The sequence below is a fragment of the Hyposmocoma kahamanoa genome, unplaced genomic scaffold, assembly GCF_003589595.1.
Source record: "Hyposmocoma kahamanoa isolate Upper Pololo Valley unplaced genomic scaffold, ASM358959v1 215, whole genome shotgun sequence".
Taxonomy (NCBI): Eukaryota; Metazoa; Arthropoda; class Insecta; order Lepidoptera; family Cosmopterigidae; genus Hyposmocoma; species Hyposmocoma kahamanoa.
This window is the reverse complement of record NW_020653736.1, coordinates 2037436-2054086: the sequence shown is the minus strand read 5'-3', so window position 1 is coordinate 2054086 and position 16651 is coordinate 2037436. Positions and strand designations below refer to the sequence as shown.

General features: G+C 34.7%; 3 protein-coding genes across 3 annotated transcripts; 2 read left to right on the top strand and 1 right to left on the bottom strand.

The window, feature by feature from the left end:
- Positions 1 to 1372: 1372 nt before the first annotated feature.
- Positions 1373 to 2265, bottom strand: LOC113227775 (protein Vhl). Its single transcript, XM_026460780.1, has one exon. The coding sequence runs from the start codon at positions 2163 to 2165 to the stop codon at positions 1653 to 1655; it is 513 nt and encodes a 170-aa protein (XP_026316565.1). The 5' UTR covers positions 2166 to 2265; the 3' UTR covers positions 1373 to 1652.
- Positions 2266 to 2388: 123 nt separating this feature from the next.
- On the top strand, positions 2389 to 3628 carry LOC113227776 (trafficking protein particle complex subunit 2-like protein). Its single transcript, XM_026460782.1, has 4 exons — positions 2389 to 2558; positions 2850 to 3061; positions 3189 to 3365; positions 3555 to 3628. The coding sequence occupies exons 1-4, from the start codon at positions 2511 to 2513 to the stop codon at positions 3598 to 3600; spliced, it is 483 nt and encodes a 160-aa protein (XP_026316567.1). The 5' UTR covers positions 2389 to 2510; the 3' UTR covers positions 3601 to 3628.
- A 1267-nt stretch (positions 3629 to 4895) lies between these two features.
- On the top strand, positions 4896 to 14021 carry LOC113227766 (40S ribosomal protein S20). The gene is made up of 3 exons (XM_026460763.1): positions 4896 to 5022; positions 7890 to 8051; positions 13780 to 14021. Exons 1-3 carry the CDS (start codon positions 5020 to 5022, stop codon positions 13984 to 13986), a joined length of 372 nt encoding a protein of 123 aa, XP_026316548.1. The 5' UTR covers positions 4896 to 5019; the 3' UTR covers positions 13987 to 14021.
- The last annotated feature ends 2630 nt before the right edge of the window (positions 14022 to 16651 follow it).

Below are 16651 nucleotides of genomic sequence, written 5' to 3'. Positions count from 1 at the left end.
GTCAAATCAATAGTGATTGGTTCTAATTTGGTAGGTGTTACAGCAGAGACCATAGTGAGAGTGCTGCTGACCAGCTTATCAAATAGGGACTGCACCTGCGTTGACTGATGTTCGTCTTTTGCTTGTTCCAATATTATTATTTGTGTGTAGGTCACATTCTAATGAAGATCTTCAAATGCACAGCTGTTTTGGTCAAATCCATCTACTACTAGCTGTAATTGGTCTCTTTGGTGCTGCACCTCCGTACTGTGTTCGAGTAATTCTACCATATCACTTTTTAACTACCTGTTCTTTTCTAAAATATCCAATATTTCCTTTTCACTATCGTTTCTTTCCCTTAGTAATTGCTCATTCATTGCCTTTGCTGTTTTCAGTTCTAACAAAGTCAATTGGAGTTTTTCCTCCAATTATAGATATAGATATTATTTCTTAAGACACTTTTTAAACAAGTTTACCGGGCCGGTTAACTTAACGGCTTTCACGTCACTTTGTTCACTAATAAATGTGTTAGATCAATGTGTATATACGTAAACACTGTATAAATTTAATTTGTAGGGATATTATTAAGTAGGTAATGAAATGGGTTTTTATTAGAATAACACAGAAATACTATTAAATTATGAGATAAAATTACGAAGCACTTATGTTTACAACGTAACCCTATGGAACTACAGTCGTGGAATACCTTTAATATCTTCCCTGTGAAGGATATCCTGGTAGCTTGCAATGCAATTGTTATATGAAGGTTTTTAGTTTGGTTAAATTAGTATTTATAAACTAAAAATATCTGTTATGACCTTGACTGTCCTTGCACTTTGTTGTATTAACATTAACACCGCAGCCTAATTTATTACACCTAGGCGCACTTCATGTAGATTAATTATTTAGTTTTTATATTATATTTTAAATAAGTTAGTCCTTAAATTATAAACTATTTGGGTCATAGTTGCCTCATTTAAATAAATAAATAAATTGACAGTCAGCCTAATGTTGAGCATTAAGTGGTTTAATGCCATTTATTATGACACAATATTCCAAAATTGTATTGTAATAGCTAATTATGCTGCCTTTATGAGAGAAAAATAAATATTATACGCTTTACAACCCTTCCCTAACATCAAACATTCTTTAAGCATAACGTAAAGGTATTGAAAGATAGAGGAATCAACATTTAACTATGAACATAAGGGGACTTCCCATTTTAGATGCTTATCTAACTTGTGTCGTCACAAATCACTTGTGTAAAAAAAGAAAATATGTAAGGAAATAGTAAAAAGTGTGGCAGTATTAAAATGTAATAAAAAATAAATATGCACTCACCTGTTATATTATTATGTATCAACTAAGTTTTTCATTAATTTCTCTTTGGGCATTAAAAATATCATCTTTTTTATAAGTAGCATATATTGTCCTGCTGTAGATCGTAACTAGAGCCATTAATACATGAAATCACTGAATGTACCATTAGACGATGCTGTAACAATTTTCCTTCGATTTCGAACAACATAATGTGCAGGAGTCGTCATAATTGGCAGAATAAATAGAATGTCTTTAATTAACCACAAGAGAATACAAGCAAACAGCAATTTCATGCGCGTATAACTAGGAATGTTGAACATCCAATTGAAGAAAAAACAATTTGGCTGCTCCTGTCATGGGCGCTCAATGTCTATCACTACTTCAGTATGGAGTAAATTTACCAGCTTCAGTAACTCACATTCAAGCGTCTTCGGCAGTTCCAAATACTTGACTTGTTGAGCCTTCTTGATATGAGTCGCTAGAGCCAGCAAGCAAGTTTCACGAAGACTCCTGACACCAATGGTAATGTTCCAATTTGTTCTAAATTGCATCCCACCTAAATTAACTGGCGGACGATAAATGTGACAGTTGTTGATGCAATACCTTTCCTTAGTAACTGCATCAGTGAACTCCCAGGGATGGGTTATGTATGTATTCACATCGTAGTAAGCGTCAGACTCTAAGCAAACGTAATGGTGCCTCGTACCACGAAAATCTCGCCACCAAATGTCCACAGGACGTGTTGTCTTATTCGTGAAACGAAGATAAGCACGGCTGCTGGAATCAGTCGATCTAACAAGCACCTTTTCTCCATTTCCTATAATTTCATACAATAGTCCCCGTTCCTCCACGTATTTTATGGCCATGTTGACCAACAGTGACACTAAGTTCTCCAGTTTCGAAAATGTACACAAAATGGATCCTGACAAAAATGCAACAGGATGCGCTTTCAGCGCATTATCGGCGTCATTTAAATTAAAAGTAAATCACATCAACTAAATGTTTATAGATCACCGATTTAGTTTTTTTAGTTGCGCAAATTTATTAAAAAACCACGCACTGCAAACTTCCACATTGCATGTCGAACGACAAACATTTAAAAAGATAATTCCCGCTCCCGCTAAAAATAGAAGAACGGAAACAACGATATTGATCGAGTTAGTTGCGCAATATTGGTATCACACTCTCTGTACGCCCACATCCGGTGCTAAATGTATACAAAAACAATGGCTGTGTGCGTCGCAGTTATCGGCAAAGACGTGAGTTTTTTCGTTTTTCAACACTTCCCGAGATATTTCACAATATCCTTGGCTATTATAACCATGAAACACTGAATATATGTCACGATTACGTTACAATTATGCCTAAAACCCACAACCAAAATAGTTTCTTCACGTCATGACTAATATTTGACATTTGGCCATAGACAGCAACATCTAAAAAGTTACCCAATTTATCGGGTGTACGGGATGGGCGTTACACCGATAATCATTCTCAAATTTTATTAAACTAAGTATAACCAGATTATTTAAAAAATGTTATAATTTCAGAATTCTCCACTATACGTAGGTGGAATAGGCAACGACACCAGTACAGATAACGAGCTATCCCGACAATGGCTCATCCACACGGCCTTAGATGCTCTTGAAGAAAGACTTACAAGCACCAATGCTAATAATGCAAGTGCCAACCCAAACGCAGTACGCACTGATCTCCGGGATTTGTATTTAGGATTATTATATTCCACTGATACACATAAAATGTGAGTAAATGTTTTTAAAAACTGTAGTCTGTCAAAGATGCTTAATTACTTGTGCCGGAGGGTGCCGATGCGATAAGAAGAAACGAAGAAAGTCGACCACTATCAATAATAAAATTGGTTGTTACAGCTACGGCTACGTCACAAACACACGGATAAAGCTAGTGCTAGTAACGAGCTCCACATCACCAAGTGGTAGTAACATTAGAGATGCAGAAGTGAGAACAGCTTTGCGAAGACTTCATGCACTGTACGCAGATGCAATGTGCAACCCATTTCACTTGCCAGGAGACCCTATAACGTCGTCGTAAGTTTTGGCAGTTAATGGTAGTATTGCATTAGGGAAACTCAACCTAATTTGGTATAAAAATAATAGCTCTCTTTTTTTTCTCATTAACCGAAAAGACGTTTCTTTTCGATTACTGTTACTGATACTTTTTTTAAATTAAGTCATTTATTTAATTAGAAATTAACTTGTGTGTTTTATTTATTTCAGGAAATTCGACAAGCAAGTCAAGAGCTTGATGTTAAATAATGTATAATAATGATTAATCTACTCAGTGATGAAACGGAAATAGCTATTTATTCAATTGTTATTGTCGACACGCTGTATTGTATAAACTCATACAGATTGTAACAAAAAGATCCGACCATATTGCAGCTGTGTATCATACTTGTAACATACGTTTATTACGATTGACCGCATACATGTTAAATACATGCGTACTTGTTACAAGTTCTTCTACCTTGGTTTTCAGTGATTTATTTTTTTTCCTAATTTTGTTGTTCTCGTGAGTCAATATCAGTTGATATTTAGTCAAACCTTTTTCTTACAGCCTGTATATGTAATATTAAGTATTTCTACAGAGTTGTAGTATATAATATGTTACATTGTTCGTTAAAATAAGCTGTTATGTTATAATTGGCATCTAGTTGATTATCATAAATCTACACAATGCATGTGTCTTATTTCATTGTTCCATACCAAATAATGGCAAGAAAGATATTATGTGCGTGCATGTATAAAAAAATTGTACTGGCGTAGTACGCTGTGAAACAAGGAAATTGTTTCATTTTATGGCAACACTGTAACTGTAGACAATAAATAGAGAATAGCGAATACACAACTAAATCACTATAGATTAAAATAAGTACCGACAGTGCTGCCTCTTAGTAAAACCCGTGAAAACGGGTTGGAAATAAAAATTAGACATTAACAATGTGTTATTTTTTTATTGCTCCTTTTACTTTAAACAAGCCATAAATCTTAAGGTATTGTAAAGTGTTCTTGGTTTCATACGTTTATTCATATAATCATGTTTATTCTTATTTCTAATTAATACTTCATTATATTGAACTACAGACAAAAAATGTTTCTATGCTCTTAAAAGTGCAATAAAATTTATATTTGACGTAAGGCGAGAAAAATCAAAAGCTTCGAAATTTTCAACGTGTATTAACGTCAATGTTAATACATCATAGCCATAAATCATGCCCACCCAATATCGCCAGATTATAAAGAATATCATTATTTGTGCCCCGGTCAAAAATATGAAGTTTTTATTTAGATCGTCGTATGCCATAGTCAGTTTAGTGTAAACTGTAAGAAAAGCTTGACAATTAAAGGTTTAAAAATCAATTATATGCCGGTTGCAATTAGCACGATCTACACTGTCAAGTGGGTGTTGTATCCACTAATCAGAAAGGTCTAATAGGAATGTATAATTTATAATTTGTGAGAAGTTCCCTTGACTGTAAGTTAAGGTCTATTACTCATGTTTGTCTCTAGATGGCGTCATACAATAAACTTTGACAGCTCACAAGTTTGATTCGACACACTTTATACTCTATCTTAAGTTTTTTTTCTCTTTCATGTGAATTCGTGAGGATTGTTCACCGGTTCAGCGCTGAACAATTTTTATTGGAAAAGTTGTTTATCTCGACCGGAAAAACGCGTAAACATGGTAAGGAACGCACGTTTTCTACTTAACATTTAAACATTTCTAGTTGAATTGATTGTGAGTGATTTTACTGTCAAAGTTCTTTTAGGTTAGGCTTGCACGTGTCAAGCGTCTACAACCTTATTTAATGTTTTATTTATTTTTAATTCGAATTCATTATTTCAATTACAACGCAAGAAAATCTTTGTTTTCCACTAAAACGTCACCGTTGTATAGATAGTCAAATTATAATTGGGATATAGGTATTGCCGTAGAAAATGGAATTGGTGCACATACGTGCTCTCATGGGGCTAGTTGTTTTCGCTGTGCCTATAAGCGTCTTTTTTATTTGCTATCTCGTTGCTAAATGTGCGTAACTGTAATCTGCCATCAACTGTTAACTCTGTATACTGAATTACCCATTTTTATATTACATATCACTTTCCCTGTGCATGCATCATATTATGTGGTGCATTTCGAGGTCCAAACACATACGAGGCATGACCCTTCACAAATTTAAGGATTTATCCAAATTCGCATATCGACTGTGAACTGGCAACCGGTACTATCTCAATTTTCTAAAGATTTAACTTTTTAATACCGTTTTATACTATTTCATACCTGGCAGAGTTAATAAAATATTTAAAAACTACGTATTTTTATTTAATAAAAACACCAAATGCTATATAAATGACACAAAACAATTTTCTTCTTCATTCTGTAAAGTTGTCAAAATTGAGATAGTACTAGTTGCCAGTTGATATGGAAGACAATAATAGCAATCTTGCAAATATCAAATGCAGGGAGAGACAGGAGACGCTCCTACCCAAATGTTGATGTGCCCATGGCAGTACATTCCCGTGGGGATACTGGGTGACTCTACTAGTGGCTAAAAACAATTTTTATTCAATCAAGTCATTATGCAATATCAAATCTTTAACCTCTAAGTAAGGTATGTTACTTCTATAGTTCAGAATAGGTATAGTACAGTCAGCATCACATCAAGCTACACATTTGTCGCACTGGAAGCGATATTCACACAAAAGTATAAGGCGTGATGTGCTGTTAGACAGTACATTAATCTAAACTTCTCAGAGTAACATATCAACCCCTCCTACGTAAAGTATCGTATGTCGAAATTGCCAAGTTTACAGGGGAGCGTTTTAAAGTTAAACATAACACGTGACGAGCATTTCCCAGTTTTATTCGGTAACGCTCGTTCTCACATAGAGTATTATAAAATCCCAGATTCGTCTGTTAGATGAACAACCACAATTTATTTTAAAATTAGACTCATTTCAGTGAATTGAAAACTTTAAAACGCTCCCATGTAAAGTTGTTAATTTCATCATACAATACTTTACTTAGGAGGGGTCGATATATTGAGACAATAATACCTCTCCTCTCTGCCTCTGTGTCTCAAGACGACAGACTTTGACCAGTGTGTATTACCAATGATCACATATGGATCAGAAACATTGTCCCTCAATATGAGGCTCATAGTGAGGGACAACGTTTGTTTCTGATAGCCATTGGGGCGGAAAGGTTCTTTAATGGCGACCGCGCACCGGACGACGCTCAGTAGGTAGGCCCCGCACCAGGTGCACCGATCTGGTAAAGGTCGCGGGAAGCCGATGGATGCGGGTAGCGCAGGACCGATCGTCGTGGAGGTCTATGTCCAGCATTGGGCGTCGTATGGCTGAAAGATGATGAATACCTCTCTGAAATCCAGGAATTATTGCATTATATTTTCTTCTAAATTTTTGAAACATAATTTAAGCGATTAGTTGTTGCAGTAGTGTATTTAGACAAAGGTTTGTAATTGTAAGTATAAATACAAGTGTAATTTTTATGTTTTCTGAATGTCACGTTGTTTGACCACCATGACATTCATCTAGTTTTGTGAAATTACTCCACTAGTTTGTTATAATATATAGAAAAAATTCCATCCATCCGACTGGATTCGAACAATTTTGGTCTAAGAGTTCGATCTTTGTATTAATAATTGTAAATACAACAGTTTTACTGTGACTAACCTATAGTCCAATAATATTAGCATAATACTTCAGTGGATAACATCATATATCGGACTTCTAGGAAACGAAATAGCAGACAGGCTAGCAAGGGAGGCAATTTCCCAACTGTTGAAACCATCAGGTATACTCTTTGCCACAGAACTTATCCTATTTGCAAAGGACCTAAATATGGATCAATGGGCTAAAAGTTGTGATGAGATATCTGTGACAAGGGGTATATGGTACGAAACTACCCTATAGCGTCTTCCGAGAAAGTCACTGTTAATAATTGCTTATACACTGCATTCTGATCACATTTCATTAAATAAATTTTCTTATCTCATAAAAAGAGCAGAATCCCCTCAATTGTAATGCCAATTCTGTAACAAGTTGGAAGACATGCTTCATTTAATAGAATGGGATTGATATGCGGGCTGTCGGGCCCAATGTCAATTGAAAGACATTGGTCAGGTAGGAGAACTAAATTTAATGCTAAGCACCATGTTGACAAAGAGTGCTGAAGCTCTATACTCCTATGTGAGGTGTTGCTTTCTATGAGGAGCATTACTTCTCATGGGAGTAGTGACAGATAAAGTAGGATAGTTATTTATATGTAAACATACATTACGAGGCCCGAACGTTTCAGGCCTCTTAAAACTAGACTAAAAAGAAAGAGTTTTTTTTAACTTTCATGATTCCAGGTTTTCAGACGACGGTATTACTTATTCTAGACATATAACTTGAAGTTTTAATATACTATAGATCTGTTGTATATATTTAGCTCTAGTTGTCCATACTTCTGGGGAGGGTGTAAGTGCATTAACACATATTTGAATTAGCATGTTGTTAACCAAAATAATTTGTTATGCGTTGCAGGCAGCCGCTGTAATGTCTGGCAAAGATATTGAGAAGCCGCAGGCGGAGATCTCCCCGATCCACCGCATCCGCATCACGCTTACTTCGCGTAATGTGCGCTCGCTCGAGAAGGTCTGTGCTGACCTCATCAATGGGGCCAAGAAACAGAAGTTGCGTGTCAAGGTATGTTTCTTACCCAGTTATTTGTTTCTCAATGGCTACCACATGGTGGACAATATAGTTTAGGTCTGACAAAGACCACACTGAGTCTCTGGAGGTATGTAATTTACTGCTGTTGATTGATTTCTGAATAGAGGGTCTGCTGTACAATACCTAGGTATTCTATACAATGCCTTTTTTTTTTTGACGGGGGGGTAATCTTTATGGATACCCCTGAGCCCAGGGAGACTCAGGGGTTATGTGAGGACTCTCCCTCCAGACTGGAGGGCCTACCCCACTAAAACCCCCCCGGGTTTCCCTCTCGCCGGTTGAGTCGGCGCCGTGGGATCAGTGAACATTCACCACGACGCCGCCTGGTACTATACAATGCCTAGCAAATGTGTATCATATCACACTTAAAAACAACTAATACTGGAATTCCTCAAGGTAGCGTCCTCGGTCCTTTACTATTCCTTTATATTAACGACCTTCCACATGCTATTGACCATAAATGTATACAATTTGTTGACGATACAACTCTTATAATAAAATGCGAAAACATAGCGACGTTTAACACCGACATAAATTAAGCACTGACAGATGTAATAAATTGGATGGACATTAATGACCTACGTATTAATATGATCAAAACAAATTTATGACATTTAGATCGTATAATTCGAATACCAAACCAATTAAAATTCACTACAACACCGACACTATAGATGAAGTTAACACATTTAACTTTCTTGGATTGACAATCGATAAACATCTTAACTTGTATGCATTGACTTACAAATAAATAAAAAATAAGAAAAGAAAAAAAAAATGGACGACGGGTCTAATACAAAAACCACGAAAAAAAATGTCCCAAGTCAACCTATTTAAACGTAGTGACATGTCAAGGAATATGAAAACGTTGAATTTAAATTGCAATGTCATCGCAGTACTGTCTAATTTTGCTTGCTTCGCTGTCAGTCGAACAAACGAAGACTAGAGCGTGAATGACGCTCTGTATACGATTTTAACGCCCTATAAGTTCGGACACTTTTTAGCGCGGACCCGACGTCCTTATAATTGTTAAGTCAATGCTTGTATGAGACTAAATAGATTTGTTTACGCTCTGCGAAGACTAAGGCAAATTGTCTCACGAGAAGCAGCGCTGACGGCCTATCACGGCTACGTTTTGTACGTACTCCGCTACGATCTTATACTATGGGGCAACTCAGTACATTTAGAAAGAGTGTTCAATCAAGGTTCAGAAGAAGAGTATTCGACCGATCTGTGGTGCGCGGTTCGATGATAGCTGCAAACCGTTGTTCAAAAAACTAAACATACTGCCTTTGCAATGCATGTATATAAGGGACATCCGCGTATTCATGAACACTCGACCTCAATATTTTAAAACACGTGGTGAAGTGATATAAAGGCAAACCAGAGGTAAAATCATGAATCTTTTATACCAACCTCAATGCCATAAATGAATTTATAAGAATAACTGCTTCAATATGTGCATTAAGATCATCAATAGTTTACCAAATGAATTTAAATTACTACAAGGACCTACGTTTAAATCACAATTGACAAAATGACTTATGACACATTGCTTCTATAGTGAAAAAGAATGTTTAGAATTTACAAATACTAATTTATATTGATTTGAAGTTGTTACAATTAATTTTAGAGGTCAAAATATTTAATTATAATAATAATAATAATCTTTATTTTACTCTTACAAGGGTACAAAGTTTTTACAATGTAATTTACATGAAAATGCTTAAATAATAGAGTACCTTTGCAAGAGACTGGAGTCTATACTAGGAACTAACCTGTGTGACAGATCTCCAATTCAATTAATATTTGCACACCTGCTTGTAGGTTGAATACATTGTCCCCAATTTTTATTTTCGATCTGTGTAATTACTGTATTCTGGCAAATAAACATTTTCTTTTCTTTCTTTTAAGTATGAACGGCAGCATGTCAGGCTACACATTGACGGATCTTGTTCCGTTACTCATGAGGCTATATTTGAACAAGAACGTATAACTTGATGTGCTGTTGACTGTACATTGCCTAAAGAAGCCCGGTATTGCATAGAATGACAAAATGTTCTATAGAATCCCTAATTACATATATTGTCGTTAACTAATACAAATTTTTTAAAACAACTTGACCTATTTCAATATTTATTTTTATTCACTATCATGGTGTTTTGATTATCATGATAGTCATCTCGAGTTCTTAGATTTTCGCGATTGTTACATATAGGAAATGAAACTTTATTTTTTCGGATCTAAGGCGCGTATATTTTATATATTTATATATTTTATTTATATATTTGATATATTTGTTTTTCAGTTCAGTCACAGATCAGAAAATAGTTTCATTTCCTATGATTTCCTCTAAATTATATCTATTATTGATATAAAGATTGAGACAGCAGATCGATACCTTCAATTGTACACTACGCCAAGTTTATTTATGGTCATTTTCTGTTATTTTTGGAAATGGTCATTTTTATTTTCTAATATTATGCTCCCTGACTTTCGTGAAAAAAAAAGAAAAAACAAAATTCGAAAAAAACAAAACAACGAAAAAAATGACAAAGGAAACAAGAAACAAAATAAATAATCTCTGTACAGAGTACTTACTACAAAAACCGATCTCAAAAGTTCGTAAAATTAAATCTATTTGCCACGTTTTATTAAAATCGGTTACCGGAAAGTGCACGAAACCGGATTCATCGTCTAGTTTGCCATCCTTAGAGGTGGAATATTCTCTTCAAATTTAAATGGTATCCTCTTTCCAACAAAAAAAAGAATCATCAAAATTGGTTCACAAACCGGAGTTATCGTGTAAAAAACATTTATTTTTATTTATTTTGCATTTCACATGGATGGGTGGTACAGATTTATAACCTTATGACTATATTAGTAGTTACATTCATGTGATACCCCGTAAGAGTGTAGCAAATTACACTTAAAATTAAAATTACAATTAAAATTCATTTTAGATATCCAGTTCTTAGGTTTTCGCGATTGTTACACAAGGAAATGAAACTATTTTTCCGGATTTAAATCGCGTATATTTGTTTTTTCAAACAAACCGACGTTTCGGGCCCTTTACAGGTCCCATGGTCATGGTTGACTGACAATTCATTTTAGATTTTAACATAATTGACTAACATGTATTTTTATTACTATTTATACATATATTTATTGTTATACATGACATTATTTATATTTAATTTAAAATTCCAAAAATAACTAGATTTGTATTACGATATGTTACGCTATATCATGTTAATTATTTACAATCGTCATTCAAGAACTCGCCTACAGAGTAGTAGCACTGTGATAACAGTAAATTTTTAAGTGCATGCAGCATTGAGAACCTCCTACTTTTTATATGTCAGTTAATAAAAACGAACAGGTCCAAAAACTGAGGAGGAGTTCTAAATTTTGAGTACAGGCGCTTCGCTTACCATCAGACGTACGACTTGTTCGTCGACTTGGTATCATAGCAATACCCTTTCGCTAACGGTAAAGCAAAACATCTTGATTAAACCTGCTTGTTGAAGAAGGTTCACAATGCTTGGAAAACTTGCGATATCCCTCTATATTGGGTCAGTGTGGCTGAGACAGTCCGATACAGAGAACGCCTAAGCGCGCAGATGAAAACACGCCATGTTATAATTGTCGTGTTCACCTATCGCGCGCAAAACAATCCTCTTCAAAGTGCAGTGTGCATGCCCTTTTCGTGTACGGTGCTCATGGGGGAGGTACAAAATTGACACTTTTTTATTTTTACTAAAGGCAATCTTACATATTGAGTTAATTAAAAATCGCGTAGCTGTAAATGTATCTAACTGGGTGACGAAATATCGTAGATTTCTCATAGATGGCGCTACGGCTAAAGTCTTTGAAAAACTAAAAACAAAAATACGACGCAAGCACATAGAAATAATTAGTGAGGTCCGCTGGCTCGTTCCGTGCCTTAATTGGTATAGCGTCTGGCAGTGTTCGATCTTTGTATTAATAATTTTATAACAAACTAGTAGAGTAATTTAACATAAAAATAATTGAATATCAATTCAATAAAAAATTTAAAATCACGAAGTTTTACTATCATGATATTCAATTATTTTTCGTAATTACTTCACTACTTTGTTATATGTATGACTATCACTAATTTCAGGTTTCTTACCTTGGTTTGACTTCTTGAATTTAGTGATAATCATTTAGTGAATAACCGTGAAAGCCTTAAAATATATAGTTTGTTATAATTATTAACGCAAAGATCGAACACCAAAAATTCCACCGAACTTGCCATAACCTGGCTGACAGCCACGTGCTCAATCTTTGCATAATAATTATAAGAATCTTATATTCTTACTTTAAGACTGTCCCGTACACCGTAGAGCTAGAATATTTTAGATCTCACTCCCCGTACAGGAATATCTTAAAAAAATATTTGCAAAAGTAGTATAACCGGGATACAAAATATTCAACAGCGCCGTCTAACGTCCCAACTGCGCGGCCAAGTTCGTAAACCTGGTGGTAAACAGGTAGGCGTGTGCCTACTTAGATATATAGATAAACACTTTATTCACTTATATAACACAAATACAGATTAAGCCTAAAAGAAAAAACAAAACATGATTGTCATAGTAGTGAAAGCGCGCTGACTATATAAGCCAAAGTTTCCTGAGACGCTGGTTTTCAGTCAGGACCAAGGAGATGGATTAAGTTATTTGAAAGCAAAAAATATATATGCGTAAAATTATACATTGTCAATAATAATACACATAGTAAAGTGTAAATAGTACATCTAAAATAACCTGTTTGACATGTGAGTGCATGAGTGAGTGTGAACATAATTACAGGTGTAGCAGTGAATTGTGATTGTACACAGGTTTTAACGCTGTATAATGTATTTAGTATATAATATAATTATACACATAATGTGAATAGACCAAAGTAACAACAAAATTAGATTCTAGACAGACTACGTTAAATAATAAAAACACTACACAGATACTTAAAACATTTGCAGTGTTACTTATACTTTTAAATGGCAAAGCTCTGAGGGGCAGTGCCACTGCGCCCCTGAGACATAAAATTGACATGTCCCAGGTGTCCTTAGTTTCACCAGGACCCATACTGTTCAATACCGGATCGCGGTAATGCTCACATTACACCTTGGCGGTAGGAATACTTTGGTAGCAATAATAGTTAGGAGAGGGATTTAGCGTGAATGTAATTATTAATACAAAGATGGTACACTTAGAAAACAATTCCTCGATTGATAAATGTTTTTAGTTTTTTTTAATTTTTTTAAATCATTTTTACACATTTCATGGTGATAGCCATGCGTTTTATTTTTGAAACAATAACAAATTCACAGGCGTCCCGTTCTGAGTGAAAAAAATAATGGACACGTTAGGTATATTATCTTTTTTGTGTAGTCGTAAGTGTTAATCTTTTAACCGCCACTGACTAAAACTAGTTTCGTTCCCTAGACGCAAAGCCTGTATAATGATGTGACATTTTATGAATTTCCACCTTATATTAATTCCATTCTCCTAAGTCAAAGAACATAACCGAATTTAAAATATGAGTCCATATTTAACTAGAATATACAAATAATACAAGGAATATCTTAATATTCATTTATCAATTGAAAATTACAACATTATTGTGTTTTAATCGCTTCTAGTTTATCTCAAAAGTGTAAATTTTTTACTTTCAGGGCCCAGTGCGCATGCCAACGAAAATCTTACGCATCACCACTCGCAAAACGCCCTGCGGTGAGGGTTCCAAGACGTGGGACAGGTTCCAGATGCGGATCCACAAGCGCGTGATCGACCTGCACTCGCCGAGTGAGATCGTTAAGCAGATCACCAGCATCAACATAGAGCCTGGCGTCGCCGTCGAGGTCACCATCGCCGACGCGTAGCATACCTGCCAATAAATAAGTTTATTTTGAACTCATTATGGGTGTTTTTTTTAACAAATAAGCACGCATATTTTGACCTCCATCTCACTTGACCAAAATGATGCCTCAAATGAACAATACGCCAACTTTCTTTTTTATTTTCTTTTTTTGGTTTCTTTTTTTTACAAAATTCGTTTTTTTTAAATTTTTTTTTCACAAATTTCGGGGAGCATGATATTAGTAAATAAATTAAAGCTGTTTACATTAAAAACAGAAAAAATCAAGATGGCGTCGAGTTCGTTGGAGGTATCTAAAAGTGACGATGAGTTTACCGTTCGGGAAACTAGTCTACAAGCAGGGAATTACACTTCGTAGCCGTTCGCCATATAAACGTGAAATATCCACAACATTAGGGTGTAACCCTTTTTCCACCAGGGTAAGTAGCTGATATGCACAGAATCTTTGTTCTTTGAGACACAGAAAATGCAATTTATTATAAGAGGAATAGTAATTTTTTATGAAAAATCCGGTTGATATACAAAATTTGCCATTCCCGAGGTTTAAAAGTAAAGAGAAACAAAAACTTCATACCGTTCGGCGTGTTTGTATGACAAAAATCCTATTGTAAGAATGCAAAAATCCTATTGTTTCAATCGATATGTAAGTAACCAAACAAATATTATAAATGCAAAAGTAACTGTCTCTCTTTTTCGCATTTAAACTGGAGAACCAATTTTGATGAATTTTGGTATAGAGATGGGTTGGGATATAGGCTACTTTTGTCCCAAAAATAAATTTTATAGGGGGTGAAATAGGGAATGAAAGTTTGTATATTTCTTTGTAATTTTCATAGTTTTATTGGTTTTATAAAACTATGAAAATTAGTATAGTACTGTAGGCTACTCAAAGTAGGTACTTATTCTACGTAGACGAAGTTGCGGCCCCGGTTACTTTGAACTAAATGTTCAAAATGATAAATGTGTACAAATGTTTGTTTATGAAGAGTATTCCCTAGAGTTTCTTGCTCATTCTTGTCGGGAAACTGTCTTGCGAATGAGCAGTAGAGATCAATATGACGACTTCAAGTGTAATTTTTCTTATGAATTATTATGAAATAAAGATTTTGAAAAAATCACACATGATATATCGGTAAAGGGCACTTTTGGTTTATTTGAATTTGAAGCAGCGCCATCTACCTGCACCAGCCTTTTATTCTAGCCTAAATAGTAACCTATAACTAGTAAATACTTCACCTACCGCCACTAGATGGCATTGTAATGTAACCAATAATATTAGTAGATGGCGCTATTTATGATCAATTACAATTATTTAGGTATACTCAGTTACACATGGAAATGAATCTGCAAGTTAACAAATACGTTAAAGTTTCATATAATCGAACTAGCAATAAAACTGCATTTAAGTATAAGTTCCTGTGTACTTTTAAAAACGGCGATTGTTTTCTTAAGTTGGCAGCACTGCAATATAATCGGCTACCCAGATTGATCCAGAATGTTGATTATTAAGATGTCTACAAGTATAAGTCACGCAAGATGAAGTAGACAGTATTCAATAGTCAATTTACACTCGTTAAACACGTAGTGTCCAGTATTTTATAATTCATTTGTAAAGTTGATTCAATAAATATACCCGTTAAGTACGTACAATACACAACCAGTAGGATTATAAATGCACGTGGGAAAAACCTTAATTCCAGGTAAGGTAACCTTAATTCCATTCAACTACCTGCCGTGCTGTTATAAAAAATATTTTTGAGGTAGGTAGTCAATTTAGTCAACACATTTCTAAAGGGAGCTACTCCTATTCGCCATTATTCGTAGTGCTGATCCTATTAATTAATTAAATAAATTTAATTAAATTTTTATTGAATTTATATTCATTTATTTTTTGTGAAATTACTCCACTAGTTTGTTATAATTATTAATACAAAGATTGAACACTCAGAAAAAACACTCAGAAAAAAATCCTTCGATCGATCTTTGTATTAATAATTAGTATAACAAACTAGTGGAGTAATTTCACAAAAAATAAATTAATATAAATTCAATAAAAATTTAATTAATACAGTGAATAGCGACATCTCTCGCCAGGACTGGTAGCTGTAAAGGTACTAACTGGGTGATAAATCTGTAATAGATTTCTCATAGATGGCGCTACGACTAAAAAGTCGTTGAAAGACCAAGTACAAAGACACGACGCCAACACATAGAAAAATTCGTGAGGTCCGTTGGTTCGTTCCGTGGCTTAGTTGGTATAGCGTCTGGCACAGTATGCAAGAAGACGTCGGTTCGAATCCGACCGGATCGAAGGAATTTTTTCTGAGTTCGATCTTTGTATTAATAATTATAATAAATAAATTTATTTCAGTCATTACCGTGATTATAACACTGATTAAAATAAGTGACGGTTTAGTCGACATATTTCAACTTCGATCCTCGATTTCACTGATCGTCCCATCACTGGTTCAGCGAGTTTGACAAGTCGACTGTGAACTGGCAATCGGTACTATCTCAATTTTAACAACTTTACAGGTGAAGAAAAACTCGTTTGCGTCATTTATATAGCATCTGGTTTTGTAAAGAAAAATACGTAGTTTTAAAATATTTTTATTACACACGTATGTACGTACACTGCGTATTTTTATTTAATAAACCGGATGCTGTCT

What these genes read in the sequence shown, in the direction of transcription:
- LOC113227775 (XM_026460780.1), bottom strand. Translation starts at nt 2,165, where the DNA reads ATGGCCATAAAATACGTGGAGGAACGGGGACTATTGTATGAAATTATA.
- LOC113227776 (XM_026460782.1), top strand. Translation starts at nt 2,511, where the DNA reads ATGTATACAAAAACAATGGCTGTGTGCGTCGCAGTTATCGGCAAAGAC. An exon ending in TCGCAGTTATCGGCAAAGAC is followed by an intron (nt 2,559 to 2,849) that starts GTGAGTTTTTTC and finishes TTATAATTTCAG; the next exon opens with AATTCTCCACTATACGTAGG. An exon ending in TCCACTGATACACATAAAAT is followed by an intron (nt 3,062 to 3,188) that starts GTGAGTAAATGT and finishes TGGTTGTTACAG; the next exon opens with CTACGGCTACGTCACAAACA.
- LOC113227766 (XM_026460763.1), top strand. An exon ending in AACAGAAGTTGCGTGTCAAG is followed by an intron (nt 8,052 to 13,779) that starts GTATGTTTCTTA and finishes TTTTACTTTCAG; the next exon opens with GGCCCAGTGCGCATGCCAAC.